Source organism: Podarcis cretensis (genome assembly GCF_951804945.1).
Source record: "Podarcis cretensis genome assembly, chromosome: 1".
NCBI classification, from domain to species: Eukaryota; Metazoa; Chordata; class Lepidosauria; order Squamata; family Lacertidae; genus Podarcis; species Podarcis cretensis.
Genome location: NC_137170.1, coordinates 95,875,963 through 95,903,323, shown reverse-complemented (window position 1 = coordinate 95,903,323; position 27,361 = coordinate 95,875,963). Strand labels below are relative to the sequence as shown.

Sequence of the window (27,361 nt, the reverse complement as noted above, 5' to 3'; positions counted from 1 at the left end):
CACTTGGACGTACACATTACTAGAAATGTACACATTACTAGAAATGTACTCTCTTCCTTGTTTGCACTCTTATGCTTTCTCACAGGAGGCTGAACTGTTTTCTAACGCCTCAGATGTAAGAATCATCCATTGCCCTTTAAAAATGTCCCATTCTCTTAAGAGGCCTTTTCGTTTTAAGAAAAACCTCGTTGCTAAAATGTCTCCAGAAATAGGTACATTCTTGCCTGTTAAGTACCTGAGAAAAATGATTTGACACTATGCATAGGTAGTGCAGGCTGCTGATCTGAACGGCATAGACAAGTCGCTGCAAATAGGCACAACAGTCTGAAAAAGTGGATGGGAGGCACAGTGGTGACACTCAGAATTTCCTGAGAACTAGCAAAGATAGTACATTACAAAGCTCCACTTGGCTGCTTTGTAACTTCTGCTGCTACTGCACCAGCCCAATAACAAAAGCTATTTCTTAACCATCTTTTTTTTTGGGGGGGGGGAGCAAACACATCTCCAACTCTATAGAGAGCAGCAGGGAAAGGGACTGGAGAGAAGATGCAATTGTAAAGGGCACTGAGCAAAGATGAGGTTCTCTGCCCTGCTGCAACTGCCATCCCTGGGAGCAACAGTCAATGGGTCTTGTATCCATGTGCAATGCGCAGTTCCACCCAAACTGAGTAGAACATTGAGGAATGTATTTATAGGGAAAGGCAGACATCGGAGATCACCCTTGCTTATATTTTACTCATTGCCTTTATGAGATGGCAGCACACATGGTTCTAATATATTACCCACCCTATTTTAATTTCAGCATTTTCTTTTCAAGTCAGTTCTACCTACACTAAAGTTACCAAGTTCTACAAGCCCTGCCTGACTTCAAGCACACTTTCAAAACGCGTGTCACAAGCTTTACTAGATATCAGTCAAAATTATTTGAGTCTTTGGAAGGCATAGATAAACTAATTAGTCGGAAATTTCAAAAACTAGTAATTTCTAAAAAGCATTTTCAGATTATCGGGGGGAGAGGCAGCACAATGGGTCTTCGGCTGCAAAAGAAATTTATCTTCTGAAAGTAATAAGATATTCTGGGTAAGCCTGAGAATCATAAAATATGACAAACATGGATGGATTAGCCGTGTCATCAGTCACGCTGTCGTAAATTTCAACGCCTCCTATGCTTTTTGGTGGTGGAGTAATCAGTCCGTGTTTTCCGGTGCAATAATCCCCAGTAAGAACCCGAGCAAGATACATATATTTGCTACCATTGGCGTCTGGTGTGGAATATGTATCACCTGCAGAATAGCTTGCATGGACAGCAAAATAGGTCCCATTTCCAATCGCTGCAGCTGAGGCCAAAAAAAGAAACATCTCAGAAAATATTAATGTCTTAGAAAACTAATGCAAAGCATTACAACCATATTTAATCTGCAAAGCTATCTGATACACTAGACAAGCAGCTAACTCTATTAAATAAATGAAAACACACACACTCTGACACCTTCCTATTCAGACAGCCTTTGAAAACTAAGGTGCTGATGATGCTGATCACTGGTCTGTGCTCTGAGGGCATTCTGTGTTTTAATTTCTGGTTTTATATGTGTTCTGATGTATTTTCACTATTGTCTTTTAACTAGTTTAATTCTATTTTATAATGATGTTTTTAAATATTGTTAAGTCACCTTGAATCACAACTTGGGAGAAAGGTGGGATATGAATATGTTATATTATTACTATTACTATTACTGTTACTGTTACTACTTTTATTTTATTATATTATTACTTTTGTCTATTATTACTATTATTACAAGTTCCTGCTTTTGAAGGCAAAAATTTAGGTACATTAACCATTTTTATCCTTAAATAGAAAAATGTCTTGTATAAAAACACATCAACTGGAAGAGGGATTTACTTTGTTTCTTACATTTATATCTCACTTTTCCTCCATCTGGGAACCAAGATGGCATACATGTTACCCACAGTTCCCACATGGGCACATGTTTTGTTTCTTTATACAATGTGTTCCTTTCCAATACTTCAGCTAACATCTCCTTTTGTTTTTATTTTAAGGCAGAATTCTCCACTGAATCTCTCAAAGGTGTTCCAACTGAAGTCTCTCCACCTCTTTTGCTTCCCTGTATTGTTACTGAGCTAATGACCCAGAATCAGGCCCTGCACCACTGTAGCAGCAATGGGAATTCCCACCCCATCATTGCCTCTCAGAAATAATATTTTGTATATAGTCTAAGTATCCTGTTTGCACTTACAATGGTATGAAAGTCTTATTCAAAATAGCAAGACTAATTTCTGAAAAGACATTAAAAGGTATTTGGCTATAAGAAAGCAAGGTTTTTCAAACCTGGAAACCTGTGGCTGTCCAGATGTTGTTGGACTACAACTCCCATTATTACTGACCCGGCTATATTGGCCGAGTCTAATGGGAACAGGAATCCAACAACTTGATGGGGGCAATACACAGGTTCCCCACTCTGATATAGAAGGGATCATTCACTACAGTGGTACCTCTGGTTACGTACTTAATTTGTTCTGGAGGTCCGTTCTTAACCTGAAGCTGTTCTTAACCTGAAGCACCACTTTAGCTAATGGGGCCTCCTGCTGCTGCCACGCCGCCGGAACACGATTTCTGTTCTCATCCTGAAGCAAAGTTCTTAACCTGAAGCACTATTTCTGGGTTAGCAGAGTCTGTAACCTGAAGCGTATGTAGCCTGAAGCGTATGGAACCTGAGGTACCACTTTACTGAATTGTAGGTATTTCTTTATCTGCTTTTTAGAGCGGTTTGCAAATCACACTCGCTATCACATTCCTTTATAAAGTTACCTAATTTCAGATTGACTTACCGTTCTTTCCAGCATAACTGCGATTAAATCCAGTGTGGTTAATGGGGGTCACCGTGGAAGCAGGAGTCCCATGGAACAGAATCTGTTCATTTTTGTTATGGCTGTTCTTCTTATCCATATCCTGCTTTTTGAGTTGGTAGGATTTCCAAAGGTAAGGATTCTGAACCCTCTCAATCTACAAAAATTGCAAAGAAGAGATTAAGAAAAAGAAAAAGACAGTATCTGGTTGTAAAAACAGATTATAGGTCTCGTTAGAACATTAAAAGGGCACAACTACACACTATGTCAACATGCACATACAGTGGTACGTCGGGTTAAGTACTTAATTCGTTCTGGAGGTCCGTTCTTAACCTGAAGCTGTTCTTAACCTGAAGCACCACTTTAGCTAATGGGTCCACCGGAGCACGATTTCTGTTCTCATCCTGAAGCAAAGTTCTTAACCTGAGGTACTATTTCTGGGTTAGTGGAGTCTGTAACCTGAAGCATATGTTACCTGAAGCGTATGTAACCCGAGGTACCACTGTATTCCAAACCCCATGCTTGATTAACATAAAGGGGTGGCATTTACAGGGAAACAGCAACAGAAGGGAACAAGAAAGTAAAAGACCCCTGGACGGTTAAGTCCAGTCAAAGGCGACTATGGGATTGTGGCACTCATCTCGCTTCAAGCCGAAGGAGCTGGCGTTTGTCCACAGATAGTTTTCCATGTCATGTGGCCAACCGGACACCGTGATGGAAGCCAGAGTGCACGGAAACGCCATTTACCTTCCTGCCGCAATGGTACCTATTTATCTACACATTGGTGTGCTTTCAAACTGCTAGGTTGGCAGAAACTGGGACTGAGCAACGGGAGCTCACCCCGTCGCATGGATTTGAACCGCTGACCTTCTGATCGGCAAGCCCAAGAAGATCAGTGGTTTAGACCACAGCACCACCTGCTCCCTACCACTACTCCCCACTACCAATCTTTTTCACCAAGCAGGCCTTGGTGAAGTGTTACAGAGGAAAATCAGTAGGTGGGGAATGCTTAAGAAATGCATCTGCTGCTTCTCCCTGAAAGAGTCCTGTGGGGTCCCATTATTCAGCAAACGCAAGGCTGAGAAGCCTTGTTTGCAAGCTTAACCCATCACTAAGCTCAGCAGCTTGATTTTAAGTGAACGGAAATAATGCTCCTATTCCCAGCTTCAGAGATAACATGGAGGGCATTTGGACAGTTATTCCATATAACTGAATGTAAATAGGAATTGTAGCTGGAGGAAAGGGGATATCCTAACTATGACAGCTTCTACGCATGCACACTCTTCAGTTGCATGGACATATTATGTGTCTGGATATTACACAAGGGTCTGACAACGTTGTACAGCATTTCGATACAACTCAATGATGCATGCTTGTAAGGGGAACATGCTCCCCAAGCTTGTTGCCTCTACCATACTTCACCTTTTCTATTTTGTTTGCAGGGCAGCTACTCCGGAATTTCTTTTCAACTTCTTTGTATTCTGCTGCTGCAGGTTGCAGCAAAACCACCTTGACACGATGTCCCTTCATATCTTCCCATTGTGTAGGGACAGGCACTGATGGTGCACCTGCAAAGGGTGAGCACATTTGGATTTTTGTGTACTGAAGGAGCCATCCTCTCCCCTTCCCTTGGGTCAGCCCCCACCCTGAGAGGCAAAAAGAGTGAAAAAATGAACACACAAACTTTTTTCCAAGTGATCTAAGTAAAAGTTGGACCCAGTAAAATTAATCTGAGGTTTAGAAAATACAAACAGTTGAAAGAGGAAATAGGAAAGAGTGGCACTCTTGCAACTCCCTCCTTCTGCTCTATGGATTTTTCAAAGGAGAAAAAAAGTAAATGCCCTCACCACTGTATGTCCAAGGGAACAGTGAGAATGAGGGCTGAGAGGCCTTGGATATGCCGAGGGAAGAGTTTATGGGTACAGCCTCAATACACTGATGACCCGACACTGACATTACAAATTAAAGATGTGCATAAGTACAGTGGTACCTCGGGTTAAGTACTTAATTCGTTCTGGAGATCCGTTCTTAACCTGAAGCACCACTTTAACTAATGGGGCCTCCCGCTGCCGCCGTGCCACCAGAGCACGATTTCTGTTCTCATCCTGAAGCAAAGTTCTTAACCCGAGGTACTATTTCTGGGTTAGCGGAGTCTGTAACCTGAAGCGTATGTAACCTGAGGTACCACTGTATAGAGGTTTGTTTTGTTTTAAGCTCTGGAGTTTGGGAATTTGGGCTATGAAGGCATCTACTGTTTCATGCCATCAACTGCCACCACATCCCTTCCAGCACCCAAGAGCAAGCTGATTCTTGCTGTTACTTCCTGAGGGAGGTATTTTGGCTAGGTCACATTCACCAACCAAGTAGCAAGGAACCTCAAGCCTTGTGACCAAATGCCACACTCAATGCCCTCAGAACTCTGCCCAGGCCACACCCTCTCCTTCCAGGCCACACCCCTCACTGACCCCGCTTCCCAATCCAAATGTTTTTGCTAGGATAGAAAGTGGTCCTTAAGCTCTGATAACGCCTCTTGATTGTCTGGTGAGTGCAGAAACTAGCCTACTGGACAGAGGTAAAAGTTACATACATTTGTTGCTTGCCCACTCTTGCTTTTGGTGATGCCAAACCAGCATGTGGCCCCCAGAAGGGAAAACAATCTTTGAGGTGAAAAAGTTCCCCATCCCTGCACTAATGGGAATCCAGCACACCCAAAAGGAATACAGGCACTAACCTAGGCCTTGATTAGTTAAGCCCCTCATTACCTTCCTCCTTTACAATGCGCTTAATGTTTACAGTTTTTCCTTGGCCATCCACAGCACACATTTTTCTGGTGTCTGCTGTGTAGCTCCTTCCGAGAATTTGGACATTAGTGCTTTTCTTACTCATTCTAGCATCTTCCAAATGAAGATTGCTTAACTTGTCAAAAGGCGCAAAATCATTCCCTTTTGTGGAATATTGCCACTCGACCAAATTATGAGCAAGTTCTGCCTTGGATTGCTCTTCTCGGTCACGTTTAATTTTCTTGACCAGGTCATCAATTTGTGAGTAGGCTTCCAGTACATCACGGGGAATGCCCGATACGAGAATGAAAGGTGGAGATTGCTTTCTTTCCAGCTGAATGGCAATATGCAGTCTTTTCTGGAGGTTGTTCAGTTCCTTAATTTCTTCATCACCAAACAGATCTATTGATTCATCAGAGATAAGCTTTTCTGTCTGTTCCCGAAGAATCATTTTCCTTAACCAGGACTCGGCCTCCTGAACATTTTCTTTGCTTTCACCACAGACTTCAAACACGGCAACCTCCACCTTGGTTTCCACAACCAACTGACGTTTCTTTCCAGGGGTTTTTTTCTTACCAGAGATAAAATCTGCATAGAAAGAGATGTTCTGTTAAATATGCCAAACAAATATTACAAGACATCGTGCCAGGAATATGAAGGATATAACCCTCTGCACTTACCTTTAATCTTAGAAAACACAGATTTATAGGTGGGTAATGCAGCACCTTCTTTCTTTTTCATAGAGGCATAAAAAGCATTCTGCATATGCGGCTGGAAAATAACTATTTTGATCATTTGCAAATACTGCAGTGGTACTTTGCCCACAAAGTCAGCAACCGCACCAATCATGTCATCAGCTGCATCTGCTGGGTTCTTCCCTGCCTGGCCTGTATCCAACACAACAGAGAAGAATAAATGCATTATGCACAAAATGGAGAGGGGCTGCTCATCTCACAAAAGAAAACACGAACAGGTGTTAGTGTAAGTGTCTGCACTTTCATTTTAAAATATAGAAGATCCTATTTCCTTCCACCAGTTCAACATGGCTGACCAGCAATAATCAGCTGAGCAAAGGAGTGAACCCCATAGCTCCTTCCTTCCCCCGCATCTGATGTTAAAAAAGAGCACCTTAATGATGCAAAACAAATGCCCATCAGAAGTTCCATATGGCCAGCAGACATGTTAGACCACTTGTCTCCCTGCTCTCCCCACAGAAAACATTCTTCCAAATTACTGAACTTTTCCATGTATAAGATGCCCCCTTGTATAAGATGCTCCCTATTTTGGGGGACTGAAATTTCAGGAAATTTCACCACCACCCATTAATGTAGCAACCAATTAACACGCACAATAGTTGTTGACAGCTGCGGCAGCAACAAATCAAACGTCCACCCTATGCACTACCAAGCTTTAAGATGACCCCCACTTTTTACCATGATTTTTAAGGAAATAAACCTAGTCTTATACACGGAAAAGTATGGTAACCAGAATGCAAGTGTGCGAACCCTTATGGCTGCAGCAACCCTCTGTGCGGCTCTGTCATTTCTAGAAAGAGGAGGTGGGAAAGCACAGCAGAAAAGCAATGGTGCCAAACAGAATGAAAGGAAAAGGAATGATGTTGCCACCTAGTCCTCCCCACACAAGGCTCCCGTGCCTTGGACAGCAGCAATATGAGGCAGAAATTCAAAATGTGAAGTTGTTTCCACCAGTGCATTTCCATGCTACGAAAAGGTTTTAACGCTGAAGTTCTGCCTGTCATACAGTTCTTGGAGGGCACAGGAACAAAGCGTGGGTGGGGTGGAGTTGGCAGCCCTAATTTATTTCTAGTATTGTATTGTATTTTTGATTGTAATCTTCTATGTTTAAGAGACTATGGTGTTTTTCCATTTATTATGCTGCTTTAAATGTGGACCTTTGTTCTCATCAGTTATTTGTTATTTTGACATTCTGTTGATATTTCAAGATCCCAGCATTGCCTGCATGATCGAGCAATATTGAACATGTGGCTCTTGGTGGATATGAACTGTGCAGGTGATCCTTAAGGTATCCTGCATCCAAGTTGGTTAAAGTTTTGTGAATTAATGCAAGAACCTTGAACCTGGCCTGGCAGTGTATGGGCAGCCAGCCCACTAGCATTGCCTTTGAAATCTATTCCAGGAACTCAAATGCCTTAACGACAGTGACCTAAGAATAGGTGAAACTTTCCACTAGAATTCTGCCCTTCACTCCTTAAATGAAACCTTATTTGCAAACCTGTTCCAATTGCAGGGAAGGCAACAGATGTATACTTATTTGCTTCACATTCATGGAGCACTATGGAGATCTGATTTTTGGTACCAGAATTGGGCGCAAGGTGGATTATTTTCTTACAGACCAGATTGCCAGCTTGTGTTGTTATAAATCCATTGTGAGACTGTGAGCCTAAAAAAAAGAAAGAAAAAAGGATGACAACCTGTATATTCATACTTAATCAACACAAGTCTAAACTCCCAGTAGTTGTTCATTGTCAGTGAATGACATATTGCAGAATGAAATGCCTTTGGCATAGATTACAAATATTAGCAGGTCGAAAGAGATGGTCTACAGGTGGCCAGCACCAACTAGGAATCTCTTTCTGGCAACTGTCTGCCCTTCATTGTCTCAAGCAAGGCGGGTTTTCTCTGCACATTGCCCATATTTTGGGGGGTCCCTTTGAATGCTGGGTAGATACCTCCAATACATTTTCCGGCTATGTGCACAGAGAACATACATTTCATTTTGTACCAGGCTCACTCACATTCAGCGCCAGGAGTTAGGAAAGGTCAGAAGCTGCCAAAGAGAGATCAGAAGCAGTCCACAGCAAAATACAAAGTGTGAGATTGAGCCTGGCCATCCCACCCACCTGCCACAAAGTCAGTTGGAATTTGTGTACCACTGGGTTTGGGAGTCACTTAGAAGCTGCTTCCCAGTGTCTCTAAAGCCACACAGAAACTGAGAGGTTGCTTCCCAACCCCACCAAATCCTTTGTGCATGCTAAGAGAACTTGTGGAAGGGAAAGGCAATGACCACAAATAACATTGGCTACCAAGGTCGATCAAAACGTATGGTGTATGGTGGGCCCTGTGTTATTACAGACATCTCTTAGCATTTGATTGACTTCAGATTTTCTAGCCAAAAGAAGAGTATGCCAAGAGATCCCTGGCAAATCTGCTGAAAATTGCCTAAGTCACCAGACTTTTGAAAATGGCTATCCATGGCCTGCCACAAAATAGCAGAAAACTGGGATCCAAAAGCATTGCATGCATAGATAAAACTTACTTTTCATTAAAAGCTATGCCCTACAACACAAAGATTTGGTAATAGATCACCCTATTGTGTATCAAGATTACTTTCCTCCTAGATGGTTTTTTTCAGCTGCATGCTATTGCACACTGGTTTATGTTTTTGAAAGAGAAGAAAAGGAAGATAAGAGAAACAAGTGTATAATATCCAGAGCTCTTTGGAAAAAGGACATGAGATGCCCCATCCAGATCATATTTAGGGAATTGAGAATGGTTATCCCTGATGCATAACGTACACTTTCTCCTCTGTCAGCAGATGTCCCCCAAAAGGCAGGTCAACTCAAGTGTGGGTACAATCATACAAACTGCATCCCTCCCCATTATACTTTTTAAGTATTATGCAGTAGGCAACAGTATTCTGCTTCTCGTGCTAGCATGCAACATCCTTCTAGTTGGGAATGTGCCAATGCACATCTTGTGATAACTAGAATCTTCCCAGCACCGAGAAACTACAGATTACAACTGCATATTATACAGCATAACGATTCATCTAGCCCCAATAACCCCACTCCCTATAATAGCTGATTAGGAAACAATCAAATCTACAATGAGACATGAGCAGTTCCTCTCTATGAAAGAACTTTAAATATTATCTAACTGAATCGGACCGTTTGTTGTGTCATACCATGTAGCGCACACTCTGCTACAACTTGAGGTCCACCACCTTCCAAAATTGCTTTGGAGACACCTTCAAAAATCAGAGGGAGACAGTTTATTAAAAGCTATTCAAAACTCAGCTCACTTTTGCAAGTAACACCAACAAACACCAACAAATGCTTAAAATTACATCTCTATAACTTACATGTCAAACTTGTCAGAAATCACATTAGACATTGCATTATAGGTATACTATAGTTTGAACCAGTGTAGTATAGTGACGCTAGATAAAATCCATATTCTGATCCCATTTTACAGCTATCTGAGTGGATGTCGCAAACATACACACACGTATCCAGCAACGTGTTTGCATATTAAAATGCTTTTTCCTGTTTCCCAGTTAAATCATCATCAACATAAATTCAAGACAATAGATAAATTAACTGAAATTCAGTACCTGTTTTGGAATCAAATGTTGAATTTGTTAAGTTTACAATTACATCTGTATTTTCCTTTGTGATGTCTCCTGTTACTATTTGAAATAAAACTGATCCAATCTGCATTTCATGAATTCCCAAACTAGGGGTTGAAACAGGCCCAAAGAAACCTGAGTGTGAACAAAGAAGCAGGAGAATTTAACCAATGCAGAAAACTGTTCATTTTGCTACAAAAGATGAAGGTTGAAGCAACACAAAGATCAGTAACCAGAAACTAACACAATTTTTAAAAATATTAATACAGTGGAACATTGGTTCCCAAACACCTCCGTTGTCACACGTTTCGGTTCTCAAACGCCGAAAACCCAGAAGTAAATGCTTCCGTTTTTGAACATTTTTCAGAACCCGAATGTGCACGAAGCTCTTGCAACCAATGGGAAGCCACGACTCGGTTTTTGAAAGTTTCGGAAGCCGAACAGGCTTCTGGAACAGATTTTGTTCGAGAACTGAGGTAGCACTGTAGCAGCTTCTGAAGAGAGGTAATTTGGAGTGGGGAAGTAGGAGCCAACAATTCTTTCCTGTTTCCCTGACTGAAGCTCCTCTTAGCTCCCTAAGAGGTAGGCAATTTCAAAAGAGGAAAGGGAAATGGGGTTAAAATCCCTCCCCCAGAGCCACAGTCCAAATTCATTTTCACATGTAGCTGTTTATCCATCATCAAAGAGGGCCAGAGAGATCAGAATTCGGCTGCAACTGAACAAGTCAACTTGCCTGTGCTGTCTCCATCACTCGGGGGCACACCCCTGGAAATCCCAGAAGCTTGAGAGAACACTTGTGAGAAGACCTAGAAAGAAAACCAAAGCGTTACCCACAAGGTTTCTGAGACCCGACACCCTCCCCCCCCCCCAGTGTAGGAACAGAACACAGTTCTAGAACTGGAGACAAAAAAATGACTTAATATTATGAAGTATAGTATTTGCAAACCAACATTTGGAACAATTTAAGACAGGAAAGCAATCACATTACCTGTTTGTTGTCTTTATCATTTGGATGCAAGAGAAAGCGAACTTCCTGAAGGGACTTCAAATTCTTCCTGCTACTGAATTGAAGCACCTCCTCAAACATTAATTTAGCAACTTCAGATTTTGGAAAGTGAAAACCTCCTGTTCCAAGCGCTGGGAAGGAGACAGAGCTCAACGACAGCTGTTCAGTGTTCTCCAGGCATTCTCTCACAATATCCTTAAGCTTCTGTAAAATATACACCCAGGTATCTTCAGATATGATTTTTAGCCATTCAAGCCAGAACATCTGCCTCCTCCTTGTGTGCATTATCAATATACCATTAAGGGCATGTTCAAACCCAGTGCCAAGCTAGGTACCCCAACCTTAACTCATAATACTCCATTGCTTCAAACACTTCAGTTCTAGTAGCCAGAGGTAGGCTGTGGAAAAGGTGCTTCAAGCAACATTGGAAAGGTTCATGGGAAACTGCCACATATTTAGACCACTGGTCCGCCTAGCTCAGCATGGCCCACACTACCAGGCTCACAGTTTTGGGGTGCTTCTGAATGCATCTCTGTCACCAAAGGCTCAGGTAGCTTCTGTGGCTAAAAGTGCCTTTCACCAACTCTAATTAATGCATCTGCTTGGCCACAGTAGTCAATGCACCAGATGCTTCAAGACTGGATTACTGCAATGTGCTCTATTATGTGGGGCTTCCCTTGCAATTCACCTGGAAGCTGCAGTTAGCGCAGATTGCTGTACTATTGCTGACAGGATCGAGGCCTTGCCAGCATACAGCACCTGTGCTCAAGAGATCTGCAGTGGTTGCCCATTTGCTAGGGCCAAGTTCAAGGTGTTGCTATTAGTACAGTGGTACCTTGGTTCTTGAACTTAATCCGTTCTGGGAGTCTGTTCGACTCCCAAATCATTCGAAAACTAAGGAGCAGCTTCTGATTGGCTGCAGGAGCTTCCTGCACTCAAGCAGAAGCCGCGTCGGATGTTCCAAAAAATGTTTGCAAACTGGAACACTTACTTCTGGGTTTGCGGTGTTTGGGAGTCACTATGTTCGGCAACTAAGCCGTTCAGGAACCAAAGTTTGATTGTATATAAATCCCCAAAACAACTCAGGACCACTTTACTTGCAAGATCGTCTTAGCTGGGGCTGTTGTGAGTCCCTGGGGTGGGGTGGGGGAACATAGGACTTGTGTATTTTACATTCCACTACAATTAATGTGGTCAAGGGTATGAAGCAATTACCTGAATTGCAGGTCCTTTTCCGGCATCCCATTGGGGAATGATGGCATGGAGCACAATGGAGCAGGCCAGGTTATATCCGCCTGTTTGGATCACACAGCTGCCCTGAGCACCTTGGTTTTGGATTGCTTGATCAAACTGGGCTTGGAGCATTGGTCCTGCCTTCTGCAGCACAGCCTTGGAAAGTGGACCCACACCAAGCTTCAGATCAGTTCCAATACTGCTCACGACAACGTCGGTCTGTAACCATAACACTCATAAAAATACTTGCAAGGGGGTTACATATATCAAGCCACAGATAGTCATGCCTTGCTTTTAAATTTTCCAGGGGCATCTGACCACTCTTGGATCACAGACAAGAGCCAGCAAGACATTATTATGTTGTCATCGGTCACAGATGACCATCGTAAATTATTATTCAGTAGTCCAATTTGAGCAGGAATATCCACAACAAGCAAACCATCATATTTGTAAACACCAGGTTTTTAATCATCATTATCATGCAAAGCTATTTTTTATTTGTGGATGAGATCACTGAAACACCATGCACTTATTTTGTATTGGTTTGGCATAAAATAAATGCAATTTGTAGTCTTTTGTTCCCTTTCCCCAGGTCATATGGGCTGCTTTTTTTCTAAACCAAACATAGTAAAGCAAATCTCTGATTCCAAGTCATCATCTCTTTAAGGAAAACAGCCTTGTAAATCATGGAACATAAGGATGACATTTTGGTTTTTGGAGCAAATAGGCATGTTTGCAAAACGAAAGAACTGTTATCATTATTACGTCCACCCTGACAACAACCTACTCTAATGGCTACAATATGCCATCTGCCCTTTGAGGAGGAAGAAGAGGGCAAAGGGAGGCAGGTACAGACAACTTCAGGCCCTGCTCCAGTCAGATTGACTCCTCCCTCAGCCAACCTCAAACGTTGTATCACTTGTTTTAGCCCTTTAAAATTGTAAGCCACCTTCTGTGCCTTGGCAGAAAGGCAGTATATAAATGCAATGGATGGATGGATGGATGGATAATAAAACAGTATGCTTCTTTCAAGCCTAATTTCAGCACAGAGGATATCCTCTGGGTACCATGGAAAGCTTCTGAATGTGTGCCTCCAGGAGCCATGTTGGACAACCCAGTTTAAAAATCTCCTAGGGGTAACCAGTATGGTGCCCTTTAAATGTTGTTGAACTCTCAAGCGGTGCATGTCCACTGGTCAGAGCTGCAGGGACTTGTATGAGGAGGGCACTCTGCTGGCCACGCCTGTTTTAACAAGAGCTTTACAATTCAAATTAATTTGTAATTGTCTATTTAAATGCAAAAAGAGAAGTTCAACATGCATTTGGAAAAATGCTTTGTGGGTCATTTCACATGCTTACCGTCGCATCTTCAATGCCTTTTTCCTCAAGTATCAGTTTCACACCTTCAGCAGAAGTCACCACATGAACGTTTTCTCCCATTTCCTTGGGCTGACTGAGCGGTAATTTGGGTTTGGGCAGTAATTTGGTTTTGGGTGACCCCTCTCCGAATATTTCATTCAAAGCATCAGCAAGAGCCTGGACTGTATTATCTGACACATCCACAAGGCAGATCTGTTTCAGGCAGCCACTCTCAGTGGTTTCTTCCAAGTGTTCCTTAATGGATGTTACAATGGTATGGGCACACTCTTCTAATGGAAACCCAAAAATCCCAGAGCTTATGGCAGGGATGGCTATGGAGCGATGGTTATACGTTTCTGCCAGGTTTAAGCTTCGCTTCACGGCCTCCTTTAACAGTCGTGTACATTTTTCTTTTTCTGAACTGTTCCACCTCGGCCCAACTGCATGTATCAATTCTTTACATGGCAGATTCCAAGCATGTGTTCTAACTGCACGGCCAGGCTTCAAACGTCCATGCTTTCTGACTAGGTCATCGCACTCATTTTGTAGCTGTGGGCCGGCCGCTTTTAAGAGGGCATCTGCAAGGCCACCAATGTGCTTCAGGTCTTCATTAGATGCATTGACCACAACGTCAACTGAGGAACGGGTCAAGTCACCCTTATAAGCCTCTACCACAATACCATGCTTTAAAATTATTTTAGCGTGAGGGTGCCCTAGTTTTTCATCAAAGTTTCCTTTATCTTCTCCTTCTTTCTGCAACCTGATCAAACAGTGAAAGGTTTGCTTTGCTTCAGTAATGTAGGTAAGTTCTCGGGTTTTGAAGAAATTTTTCACTCCCGGTTTATCAAACGATACGATAACAAAATGCAGTAAAGACAGCTCTTGTTCAATCACAGCAGCTGCTTTCATCACATCTGCTCTAGGCCCACTCAGGATAATATTCTTCTCCTGAGTTTGCTGCCCAAAATTGATTTTCAGACCATTCTTCCTCAGGTTCTGCCAAACCTTGCCCTTTTCCTTCTCCATAAACTGCACAACGGCCACAGCCTTGGCAGGAATTACTTTTCGAATTTGTGTGTTTTTTTCAACAAAGTCAGAAAGCACCTGATAAACATCTACTACAGTTTTTGTATAACCAGCAATAGTTACTTTGGCCTCTTCTTCCAAAGTGAGGCAAACATCAATTACGAAAGCTACCGCAACAGAATTGTGCTTCTTATGCAATCGCTCAGTGAGTTCTTTCCATTCCCTTTTGTTGACGAGTTCACGGTTCATCAAAGTAATAGATTTATGAGCTAGGTTTTTCATCATTTGCTCCTCTGCTTTCAAAAGATTGTCATCAAGATATCCAAATAATGCTACAGAATCATATTGAAGTTCATAGGAGGCATTAATTGTATTTGCACCAAATAAGATCACTGTTACCTTTCTGCTATTTGCATGCTGTAGGAATTGAAATATTGCAGGGGGGGTGTTGACTTTTTTCTCCTTTATGTTATACAGCTTCTCCTGTAGGGAACATTTCATCTTATAGACTTCCGCAACCATTCCACTCAGCTGCACCATCTCAGCTGATGTATTGTAAGAGAACTTTAGGTCTGGGTTCTCTTTATAGACATTCTCTTCAAGCAAAACCTGATGCAAAACAGCATACTTCCCCGGGGTAACTGCCAAAGTTTCACATATAGTTTGCTTAGCTCTTTCTGCATCTTTGGTCAAATTTTCCATGTATTCATTTATCGATTTCTTCACACTGTCCACAGTAAATACAAAACCGGCGAGGGTAACTGTTTCTTTGGAAACATCCCAAATTGCCAAAACATCCTTTATCAAATTGTTTTCTATGGCAGGCCATGCTGCTGGGATGGTTTTGCATTGAACAGCCTTGAACTTGGACATGATGCGTGTAAACTCCATAGAAATTTTATCTTTCCACGTCTTGATCAGTTCCCTCATTGACCTTCCTTGTTTAGATAAGGCAGCTGAAGGGTGCATCACAACTTCTGGCTGTTTGCAAGTCGCCTGAGGCCACGTTAGCTCACTGTGACACTTTGCCATTTCTTGATTTATTTCTTGGACCAGGCCGTCCTTCCCCTGTAGAAACTGCCAGATATAAGGATCTAAGGGGACTCTGACGGGGTCTGGCATCTTGATTTCAGCCCTCTCCTTTCCATACAAAACCATATCTAAAGAACCGTAGTATGGATAAACTGAAACTGGTTGATTGCCAAAAAAATGCTGCTTTTCCAATGTTGCCTGCACAGCTAAAAAAAGGAAAAAAGGAAAAGATTAAAATAAAACACACTTAATATTCTACCAAATCCCGCAAATGCCACTCAAAGATGGCTGCCTCAGAAATGACTTGAAAGTATACCCAATGGCTTGTAATCGTTACAGAAACAGTTCATGGTTTGTTTCCTTACAGTGAAAGCATGGAAAAGCAAAGTGAGCACAACTGGCTCAACTATAAACCACAGTTCCTGGATAACTGTGAGATGAACACAACCTTTTTATTGCCTTTCGTGCTGCTTTTGTTCACAAACTCTCTCCTTTGTTCTCCTAAACACGACTGTTAGCAACTTGGTAGTGAAAGAAACACTCATGCTCAAAGGTTATATTTCTGTGACTGAGCAGTGGACTGAGCAGGTTCTGATTCTCAGCTCATATTAAATCCTTTTCTTGGATTAGCTGAAATTAAACCATTTTGTTGGGTTAGCTGAAAGCACTGCTGCTGGTGAGGGGACTTAATAACTGATTCCCCTCCCCACCTTTCCTTGCAGTTCTAGTATGAGTCAGTAAGAAACCAGGAAACTATTATCATGAAATGTTCTAGAAATATGTAGCCACTGATAGAAGATGAAGTTTCGAGAAATAAATCAACTGGCGACAGGGGGAACTACTGTCTCTCTCACTCTCTTATAAGCAATGTACCCTCCCAGTATGTTTCCGAGCACAATTCAAAGTGTTGGTGCTGACCTTTAAAGCCCTAAACGGCCTTGGTCCAGTATACCTGAAGGAGCGTCTCCATCCCCATTGTTCTGCCCAGACACTGAGGTCCAGCTCCGAGGGATTCTGGCGGTTCCCTCACTGCGAGAAGTGAGGTTACAGGGAACCAGGCAGAGGGCCTTCTTGGCAGTGGCACCTGCCCTGTGGAACACCCTCCCACCAGATGTCAAAGAGAAAAGCAACTACCAGACTTTTAGAAGACATCTGAAGGCAGCCCTGTATCAGGAATTTTGATATTTTATTGCATTTGTATTCTGTTGGGAGCTGCCTAGAGCAGCTGGGGAAACCCAGCCAGATGGGTGGCGTATAAATAATAAATTATTGTTATTCTTATGTAATGTTCTCTGCTCAAAAGCTGAAAGAAAGCACTGAGTTGTTCTTAATAGATCACAACTGGAAGAGAAAGCACTTCTCTGTGTCAGAGTCTGTGGTAAACAGAACGCTCTGGCTCAACAGATTCAGCAAACAGGCCTAATCCAAACTGAAAGAAGTGGAGGAACGATTCCAGTAGTATATTATTCTATGGGGGGGGGCATAGATATGCAGCTGCCAAAGCACAACTGTGACCCTTAAAGTGTGCCTCCAGTAGCACAGAGGCAAAGGAGAGCCAGCTGACGTACAATAGAGCTGAAGACTGCAGGATGGGCCACACAGTTGAGTTCTCCACAGGAAAGCTACCTGCAGGTGAAAAGAAAGCCCCAGGTGCTTCAAAGCAGCTACAGGGCTCTTCGCAAGCCCTGCGTGATGCTTTGAAGTCCATGCTTTGTGCATGGTGCTTTCAAGGGCCCAATCACCTGACATCATTGCAAGGTGAGGTGATGGACACGCAAGCAGCCTCACCCACTTGTCAACTTTAGCCCATGAGGATAGGATTTGATAAGAACCTGGCCCTCCTGGCCAGAAAAGGTACCCCATGCCTGCCATAATACATGCTCGGAGGTGCCCTGGAAGGCTTGGAAGGTTAAAACTTTGCAGGCCTATGGTTCATCACCATTCTTGTGCTACCTCCCCTGCTGATCCTGCCATTTGGATTACCAATACAGTACAGTTCTTCCTTTGACTTGTGAATGGCAGTTGTGATTATTTTATGACCTTAAAATCTATCAATGCCTCAATCTCCAAGAAGCCATTAACAGAGCTCCTGCTTTTGAGCCATGCCACTAGTGATTTTTTCCCCCCTCAGTCACCTACAAAAATAGAATATACTACCTTGATGGTCACAAAAAGTAACAATGGCTGAATTCTCCTCAGGCGACATTTGAATACTAGACACTTGTCCTCCTCCATGCTTTGAACTTTCAAAATAGAGAGTTAAATAATCTTTGGGTACTCCTGATGGGATATTTTCAACTTTGATCATCTGCGTCAATTCAAGAAGCTTGGCACTAATTTTGAATTCTTTAAACCTGATGTTCCTGTGACACTGGGATACAAAATTTGCAGCATCTGAAAAGAAAAGGCAAACGTCGTATCAGGCAATTATTTCTTGCTCTACTGTGATCATTCACAGATGTTACTGTCATCCACAGTTGTTGTTGTTGTTGTTGTTGTTGTTGTTGTTGTTGTTGTTGTTGCTCAAAACTGGTTTGGCGCATGGGACAGGGGGGATAGGAATCTTAAGAAATTTCAGGTAAGTTTAGCTTTAAAAACAAAACAGCTGAGGTCACCAACAGGAGCAATTATTATGCCCCACCACCAAAAAGAAGAAGAAGAGTTTGGATTTGATATGCTGCCTTTCACTCCCTTTAAGGAGTCTCAAAGCGGCTAACATTCTCCTTTCCCTTCCTCCCCTACAACAAACACTCTGTGAGGTGAGTGGGGCTGAGAGACTTCAAAGAAGTGTGACTAGCCCAAGGTCACCCAGCAGCTGCATGTGGAGGAGCGGAGACGCGAACCCGGTTCCCCAGATTACGAGACTACAGCTCTTAACCACTACACCACACTGGCTGCCAGATAATGCTACATCATAGCACAATGTTGTTTCCATTCTATCCAAAATTACAAAGGGGCTGAGGGCAACCAAGCTGGTGCCTCTAGCAGCAGCAAAGCCTTATTTTTCTGGAAGAAAAGGAAAAACCTTCAGCCACTTCATCTTTAGAAAGGCAAGCCAATCCCTACAGATTTTTTGAATTCGCATGTCCCTGAGTGGTCCTGCAGCCTTACAACCTTACTCAGTGAGGCTCAGATTCCTCAGTGCTACCCTTTGTTCCTCTTTAAAGAGCAACCGAAGACAGTGCAAAGAAATCAGGAACCAAGGCATGACCAAGACAAGAATAAGAGTAATAATTGATTATTTAGGGACGCAGGTGGTGCTGTGGGTTAAACCACAGAGCCTAGGACTTGCCGATCAGAAGGTCGGCGGTTCGAATCCCCGTGATGGGGTGAGCTCCCATTGTTCAGTCCCTGCTCCTGCCAACCTAGCAGTTCGAAAGCACGTCAAAGTGCAAGTAGATAAATAGCGGGAAGGTAAACGGCGTTTCCATGCGCTGCTCTGGTTCGCCAGAAGTGGCTTAGTCATGCTGGCCACATGACCTGGAAGCTGTACGCCGGCTCCCTCAGCCAATAAAGCGAGATGAGCGCCGCAACCCCAGAGCCGGTCACGACTGGACCTAATGGTCAGGGGTCCCTTTACCCTTTATCTGCCATGAACAGAGTAATCTAAAACTGAAAGTTGGGGGGGAAAGGGGCTGGATGAACATCTGTGGGCGTGCTGCGTACACCTGCTCAGAAAAAGAATACTGAACTAGATACACTTTCCCCAAAAGAGTCAATTCTTATGTCACCGCTCCATTTCCCGTTACCGTTGCCATTTCCTTCCGTGACCGAGTTTTGCCTTTCACTCTTTCCTTCAGCCAGTGCTAAAATACTGAGCAATGCTACATCCAAATGAAAATTCAAATTACCTCTGTTAAGAATGTAACAAAAGTGAAGAGCCATGGAAGTATGGGAACTGAGCAGCGTAGTGACAAGCAAAGACTTTTACACTGAAATGGAAAGGAGTGGACTAACCATTAATTAAGAATTCAGAGGAACGGAATTGGGAAAGTGTGCAGTTTGGAATACTTCTGGAAAGAAACTGTTTGGCAAACATGTCTTTACACCAGCTTTCCTCAACCTGTTGTAGTCCAGATGTTCTGGAATACAACTCCCATCACCCCCAGCCTGTATAGCCCAATGGCCAGGTATGATTAAGATTACAGACCAAAGTATGGGGAGGGCACCAAGTTGGGAAAGGTCATTTACATAAACTTTTAACTACAGTTAGGATCAAGCTTTTATTTTGAACGCTCCAAAAACAGACCAGTAACCTGAGAAGCCGAGAGTATGTGAACTTCACAGGTATTTTAATGGAATTGTTTTAAAAGGAATCAATGCCAACAATTCTCCCAATGTGAAATTACCAAGCAACACGAAGTTACCATTTCTTACCGATACTTTGCTGAAAGGTTATCACTGCAGCATTTCTCTCACTTATCAGTTCAATCTCAAAATCACTTCCTTCTGAGAGTCCACTGATATTCTCTACCAACAGATTTAAGACATCAGGCTTCTCAAAATATTCCTCAACATTTTCAAGAATGACACGGGAAGAGGTGTGGGATTTGGTGAGATTATCCTCCTTGTGACAGGGAGTTTCATGTGCTGATCTGTTTGCTTCGATGCCCTCTTTTTGCAAGTCTCGCTGCACATCTGATTTGAGAAAAAAACAAGTAAAATATGCAACTACTCAGTGTTTGTCAGCATAGACAGAACAGTGTGCCAACTATTTTTCTGGGATTTAATCTTAATCTACATCCTCTTCTTTTTTTGTGTAAGGTGGTGTTAAATACTGTTCCAGCAGCCATTAATATGCTTCCACCCAAGCCCATAATGTTTACTGAGGGAACTATGCTCACATCAAACCAGAATAAATCACCAAATTACTGGGCAGAAGCTAACTAAAGGAAGAAAAAGAAACTTACTGTATTGATCAGAATTCTGTGATTGTTAGTAAATAAATCCTGAAAAAAGCATGTCTCTTGAAGAGTCAGAAATTAAGTAAGAAGTTAATGTGTTTGTGGTATGCAGTGCTATTTTTCTAGAAAAAGAGGTACCGGAACTCACCATGAATGCCTCCCTCGTTCTCTTAGAATGGCAATGGCGCTCACCTGAGAGGTGCCGGAATGAGTTCCAGCAAGTTCCAGCTGAAAAAAAGCCCTGATGGAATGTATTTGTAGGTATTTCATGTTTTTATACAGTAGACTACCCTGTGATCTTCAGATGAAGGGCGGTACAGAAATTAAATGAATGAATGAATAAATACTAATAATAATAATTCATCTGGGCTGCAGATTTTATTTTATTTTTTACATGGAAGAAACTGGCGAAGCACAAAATTTTTCTATCCTTGCTCTGAAAGTGGGAAGCCCCACTCCACCCACCCACCTTTTTTTTATTGCTCTGGAAATGTTCCAATTGTTTCTTTCCAGGCTACAAGTTCCCAGAACATAAAAGGCACCCCATTTTGTTGCAGTTCTAGCTGTCTGTGGAGCTGCTTTTGCATCTTGCTTCCTTATTTTTGAGAACCATCACCAGAGAAATTGTGTGTGTGTGTGTGTGTGTGTGTGTGTGTGTGTGTCACAAAGAATGTGGTCCGAGCCCCAGATGACAGGGTGAGTATCATCATTACATATATATAAATCATTGGCTTGGAAGTAGGAGGAGAGAATAGTGGCCTCAGTGGGCTTGCCTGGGCTTTCTTTCTGTAAAAACAGAACAAAAAATACCCACCCCACCTTTGGCTAGGGATAGGAAAGCCCACCCACCCCTGCCCCTGGCATGATAATGATACTGAAAGAGAACCACCATACCAGTCTCTTCTGTCACGTCTTCTCCCCTGGAAGCCTAAAAAGAGAACAACAGTATATTGATTTGTTGCTTTGGTGAACATCTTGGCTTCAGAGCTCTAGATTCCACCAGGTCAAATATTGCCTTAATACCTGATGAAGATCAGTTTCCTTCTTAGGCACATTTTCTTTGGCCGTTTTTTCATGCTGTGTGACCACCAGCTTCAATGTTCCTTTTCCCTCTAGGTCAAGTTCATGGGTCTCTTTGGAAAGAACCCTTTGCCTCACTGAAACAAAAAAATAAATTACTGTCATCATGATAACAGAGTGACCACCATGCTGGCTTACTGCTCCTTGGTTAGGCATGGGAGAACCTGCAACCATCCAGATGCCAGACTACAACTCCCATCATCCACATGGAACATGGGCCATCCTAACTGGAGCTGATAGGGGCCAGAGTCTAGAGGGTCTTTGGCTCCCTGTCGCTGTAGAGATTCTAGAAATGTTCATGGCTATGTTCAGGCAGCAAAGAGAAAGGACCAAGCAGTTTTGTTTGCAGTCAGTTTCATAATGACTAAGCGATCCCTCTCCATGCCAAAATAAATAAGGTGTGTATCTTCTTTAATTCCACAGTTAGTATTTGGACTCATGACTGATGTGAGCAAGCCTTCCTATTTTGAGTGACCAGACACCAAAGGTCAAACATCAGTTTCAATGGAATTTGGGGTGATAAATCCTGATCTGGGGATAGAATTCTTTAATCCAACAGGGATGCAATCAACTCCACCACATGATAAAATTCTGAACTCAACAGGCACAGAACTAATGGAATTATATTGGTGTGGGGGTATGTAGTCATATCTAGTCTGAAACCTCTTTGACTTTCAATTATTTTGTTTTGCTTATTTCTCTATGTATCTTGTGGCTAACGCCCCAGTTTCCTTCCTTTTGTGGTTCTTTATCTCTTTCTCCCCCTTCAATTTGCTGAGTAGGGGATAGTCAGAGAGTAAAGGTGGTTATTGGTACATTTGTTTGTTTTTCATTTTAATTAACACAACTGTTTTATGTATGTCTACATAACGACGAAAGAAGGGACACATTTTCAGCCTTTGTTCCTTAGCGAGCACAAAGATGTCCCAGAGGATAATATCCCTCCCCTCACACCAGCTGCCCCCCATAATCCATATTTCCCTTGTGCTGTACTACTCCTGTCTAGTAGAGCTGTTTCTATCTCACAGGCCACTTGCTGGACTCTTGCCCCTGGTTAATCACAAGACAGCTTCTGTCAGGATTGCCAGGGGTTTCACTTTTACGTTATTAGGCTTAGCTACAGACTTAGGGGGACGCGGGTGGCGCTTTGGATTAAACCACACAGCCTAGGACTTGCTGATCAGAAGGTCGGCGGTTCAAATCCCCATGACGGAGTGAGCTCCCGTTGCTCGGTCCCTGCTCCTGCCAACCTAGCAGTTCGAAAGCACGTCAAAGTGCAAGTAGATAAATAGGTACCGCTCCAGCGGGAAGGTAACAGCGTTTCCGTGTGCTGCTCTGGTTCGCCAGAAGTGGCTTAGTCATGCTGGCCACATGACTGGAAGCTGTACGCCGGCTCCATCGGCCAATAAAGCGAGATGAGCTCCGCAACCCCAGAGTCGGTCATGACTGGACCTAATGGTCAGGGGTCCCTTAAAGGCACATAACAACTTGCTCCCCTTCCCTCCCACGAAAGCTGCAAAGCTACTTTCTGCAAGCGTCCTACAAATGCATCGAGGGGGAACACCAGTCCCAGGAAAAGAAGGGGATTTTTTTCTTTCCCCCCCCCCCCCCCTCTCTCTCTTACCTTCTTCCTTAGCAAAGCAAACCAAGACCTGCCCGGATTGCAGCTGGATCTCACACTCTCCGCCTCCCGACTTCTTCCGGCTCTGGAAGTAGAGCAAAAGTTTGTTTCTCAGCTGTTTGGGGGGTTCTGGGGTCCCCCAATCCGCCTGCACCCGCACGGCGAATGGAGACAAGGGCCTCCTCCCGTCCGCCATGTTACCGAGAGTGGCCGAGGAGCCGCCACTTTCATTTTCGTTTTCCTATATGGGCGCCGCTCCCGAGCTTTTTCTTGGCTGTGACGCGATATTGGGGAAAAGGGAAGGGCCGGTGGGTGGTTCCCTCCGACTCCAACCCGACCCTGGCCACCCCTTCCTTGCCTCCGGTGTTTTCCAGGAAGAAACCCGAGCAAACCAGTGACAGCTGGAGTGTAAAGTAGAATCAGATATTCGGCTGCTAAAAAGGCTAAAAAGGAGAGAGGCAAAAAACAGCCGACCAAAGCGGAGGCTGGTGCCCCCAAACGGTAACTGGAGAGCTGTATCATAGATGGATATTATTCACACTACGTTGGAGCAGAGTTTTCCACGTCCTCATCGTTAGAGCTTTCAGACTTTTCTTCCCGCATCGCCTTTTTTTATTAAAAAAAATCATTTTAATTTCGTGTTCTACCTCTGGGTAGAACATGTATTTATTGGAGTGCCAGTTGCTGGTAACGGCAAGGGAAGAGCGCGCAGCCGAGAGAGAGAGAGAGCGCAAGATTGACAGCTGCTCCTGAAGTGTAGTTTAAATGCATTCCGGAATCCCGCAAAATGATTTACGGATTTGTTTAGTTATTTTAAACAAATTAAAAATGCCCCTATGCAATTAAGAAAACAATTATAGACTGAGTAACAAGTTTTATTAATCCCATGTGGGCAACTGTGATTTCATATGTATAAATATGAAGATCCATCTTTAAGTGTCTACAGTTTGTTCAATTCTGGGCTGCATTCAAATTAATTTGTACACTGGGGCAATGATTATCACTAGGGCAAGGACATTTCTCCCCTTTCCTCCTGCTGAGTGCCCCGAAATCTGCTCTGGATAGTTGAGAATAACCCAGAACAAATGTGAAGGGTGTGGGGTGGGGGAGAACACAAAGAAGTCCTTGTACTGATGGAACATTGTTGTGTTGAATACAATGTGATGATTTTTAAGTTCATGTTTCCTGTTGATTACAATAAATCACGTGAATGTGGTTTTGTGAAATTGGGGTGTTTATTTGGAGCCTTAATTTAAATAGACTGAACTAAAATGTCCTAGCAGTTCGAAAGTACATCAAAGTACAAGTAGATAAATAGGTACCGCTCCGGTGGGAAGGTAAATGGCGTTTCCGTGCGCTGCTCTGGTTCGCCAGAAGCGGCTTAGTCATGCTGGCTACATGACCTGGAAGCTGTATGCCGGCTCCCTCGGCCAATAAAGCGAGATGAGCGCCGCAACCCCAGTCGTCCTTGACTGGACCTAACGGTCAGGGGTACCTTTACCTTTACCTTTAAACATGTCTTCATAAAACAGTCTCCGGTCCTGGTATTGTAACCAGTATTGGTTCTTCCACTAGGATAACTGGGGCACATCTCTAAGAGAATGTCAAGCAATTTTATAAAATAAAACCACTCAACTAATTCCAGCCTAAAACTATGGATAAAAGGTAAAGGTAAAGGTACCCCTGCCCGTAAGGGCCAGTCTTGCCAGACTCTGGGGTTGGTGCGCCCATCTCACTCAAGAGGCCGGGGGCCAGCGCTGTCCGGAGACACTTCCGGGTCACGTGGCCAGCGTGACATCGCTGCTCTGGCCAGAGCCAAAGCCAGAGCCAGAGCCGCACATGGAAACGCCGTTTACCTTCCCGCTTGTAAGCGGTCCCTATTTATCTACTTGCACCCGGGGGTGCTTTCGAACTGCTAGGTTGGCAGGCGCTGGGACCGAACGACGGGAGCGCACCCCGCTGCAGGGATTCGAACCGCCGACCTTTCGATCGGCAAGCCCTAGGCACTGAGGCTTTTACCCACAGCGCCACCTGCGTCCCTTAAAACTATGGATAGCTTGTACTAAACAAAGTCTGCATTAACTACTATATTTCCCTGCATCCACTCATTAAAAGTTGCAGGAGCTTCTGGGTTGGCCAGTGAAGCCTGATCTGAGCGACATGCAAGTCCGGAGGATTTCCAGAAAAAGGGATGTGAATCTGCTTACAACAAGGTCGATCCTTAGCGTAAATCAAGAATATATTGATTGGAGGAAAATGCTGGTGCTATTATTTTTTGCTTGTTAGCTGGTCAGTAAATTTCTAAAATGATGAAGTTTGGGGTCTATGCCTGTCAAAATATCACACTACATCCTCCCAAACCTGGAAACAAGTGTTTGAAACTCCCATTGTTCTAGATGCATTTTGCGACAGGCAATTTCATTAGCATGGGCAGTTTCTGAGCTCTGGGCGCAGAACTGTGCCTAACTGTGCCTAAGATTTCCGATTAAAACTGCAGAGTGGAAGGAAAGGACCTTTTTCTGCCTCCCCACATCCAGCTACTCCCTAAAGACTGGAGAAGAGACCCTCTTAGGAATATTAGGGGGGTGGGCAGGGGAAGGACTAGACCATGTGAAAAATGAATATAACATTTTAGCTGCAATTCATTTTCAGCTTTGTATTCTTGTAGACGTTCCGTTGTTGCACCCATAATCTAAGTTTAAGGTACTATTTAGCTCTTAACTTTCATATCCGTTTCTAACACTGCCTGAAAATTATTCTCCCTAATCTCAGACATAAGAGGCTGACTGCAGTTATTCTGATGTAATCTACACATGAACAGCGTTCGTTACTCCACATTTTCAGGACTGGTCCGTGACGTGTCCTGGATCAAATGAAACAAATCATTTTCGACTTTTAGTTGGAATACTTTGTCCTTTTAATTTAGAGAGGAAAGTTTTAGATTATGAAAAGTTGAATTGATTTTGGAGGGGAGGAAAACTGCATATTATAAAAAAAATAATAATAATTTATTATTTATACCCCACCCATCTGGCTGGGTTTCCCCAGCCACTCTGGGCGGCTTCCAACAAAATATTAAAATACAATAGTCTGTCAAACATTAAAAGCTTCCCTAAACCGGGCTGCCTTCAAATGTCTTCTGAAAGTCTGGTAGTTGTTTTTCTCTTTGACATCTGGTGGGAGGGCGTTTCACAGGGCAGGTGCCACTACCGAGAAGGCCTGAAGGTGCTGGACCTCAGTGTCCGGGCAGAATGATGGGGGTGGAGACGCTCCTTCAAGTATACTGGACCAAGGCCGTTTAGGGCTTTAAAGGTCAGCACCAACACTTTGAATTGTGCCTGGAAACGTACTGGGAGCCAATGTAGGTCTATCAAGACTGGTGTTATGTGGTCTTGGCGGCAGCTCCCAGTCACCAGTCTAGCTGCCGCATTCTGGATTAGTTGTAGTTTCCGGGTCACCTTCAAAGGTAGCCCCACAGAGAGCGCATTGCAGTAGTCCAAGCAAGAGATAACTAGAGCATGTACCACTCTGGCAAGACAGTCCGTGGGCAGATAGGGTCTCAGCCTGCATACCAGATGGAGCTGATAAACAGCTGCCCTGGACACAGAATTGACCTGCGCCTCCATGAAAAGCTGCGAGTCCAAAATGACTCCCAGGCTGCGCACCCAGTCCTTCAGGGGCACAGTTACCCCATTCAGGACCAGGGAATCCTCCACACCTGCCCGCTTCCTGTCCCCAAAAAGAGTACTTCTGTCTTGTCAGGATTCAACCTCAATCTGTTAGCCATCCATCCTCCAACCGCCTCCAGGTACTCACACAGGACCTTCACTGCCTTCACTGGTTCTGATTTGAAAGAGAGTGGTGCTTTAAGTGGAGCTTCACTAAAAAAAACCCAAAAACTAAAAAACTCTTACCTTCCTTGACTCTGCTCCTTAGCCATGCTATCCACCTCCTAAACTTATTTATACCTTTCCTAATTAATTGTCCATTGTTTATCCCAGTTTCAAACACGCTGAGCAACCTGAAAAGGTTCGACCCTTCCAAACTTTCCACTTCAAGAATTAAAA

General features: G+C 43.4%; 1 protein-coding gene across 1 annotated transcript; it reads right to left on the bottom strand.

Annotated features, from left to right (window-relative positions):
• Positions 1 to 490: 490 nt before the first annotated feature.
• PARP14 (poly(ADP-ribose) polymerase family member 14) lies at positions 491 to 23,555 on the bottom strand. Its single transcript, XM_079992956.1, has 17 exons — positions 23,298 to 23,555; positions 21,617 to 21,750; positions 21,488 to 21,521; positions 20,067 to 20,327; positions 17,847 to 18,083; positions 13,632 to 15,895; positions 12,256 to 12,492; positions 11,023 to 11,244; positions 10,768 to 10,840; positions 10,020 to 10,169; positions 9,591 to 9,653; positions 7,899 to 8,066; positions 6,326 to 6,532; positions 5,628 to 6,233; positions 4,288 to 4,433; positions 2,848 to 3,022; positions 491 to 1,337 (listed from the first exon to the last, which is right to left on the bottom strand). The coding sequence occupies exons 1-17, from the start codon at positions 23,488 to 23,490 to the stop codon at positions 1,051 to 1,053; spliced, it is 5,457 nt and encodes a 1,818-aa protein (XP_079849082.1). The 5' UTR covers positions 23,491 to 23,555; the 3' UTR covers positions 491 to 1,050.
• Positions 23,556 to 27,361: the final 3,806 nt, after the last annotated feature.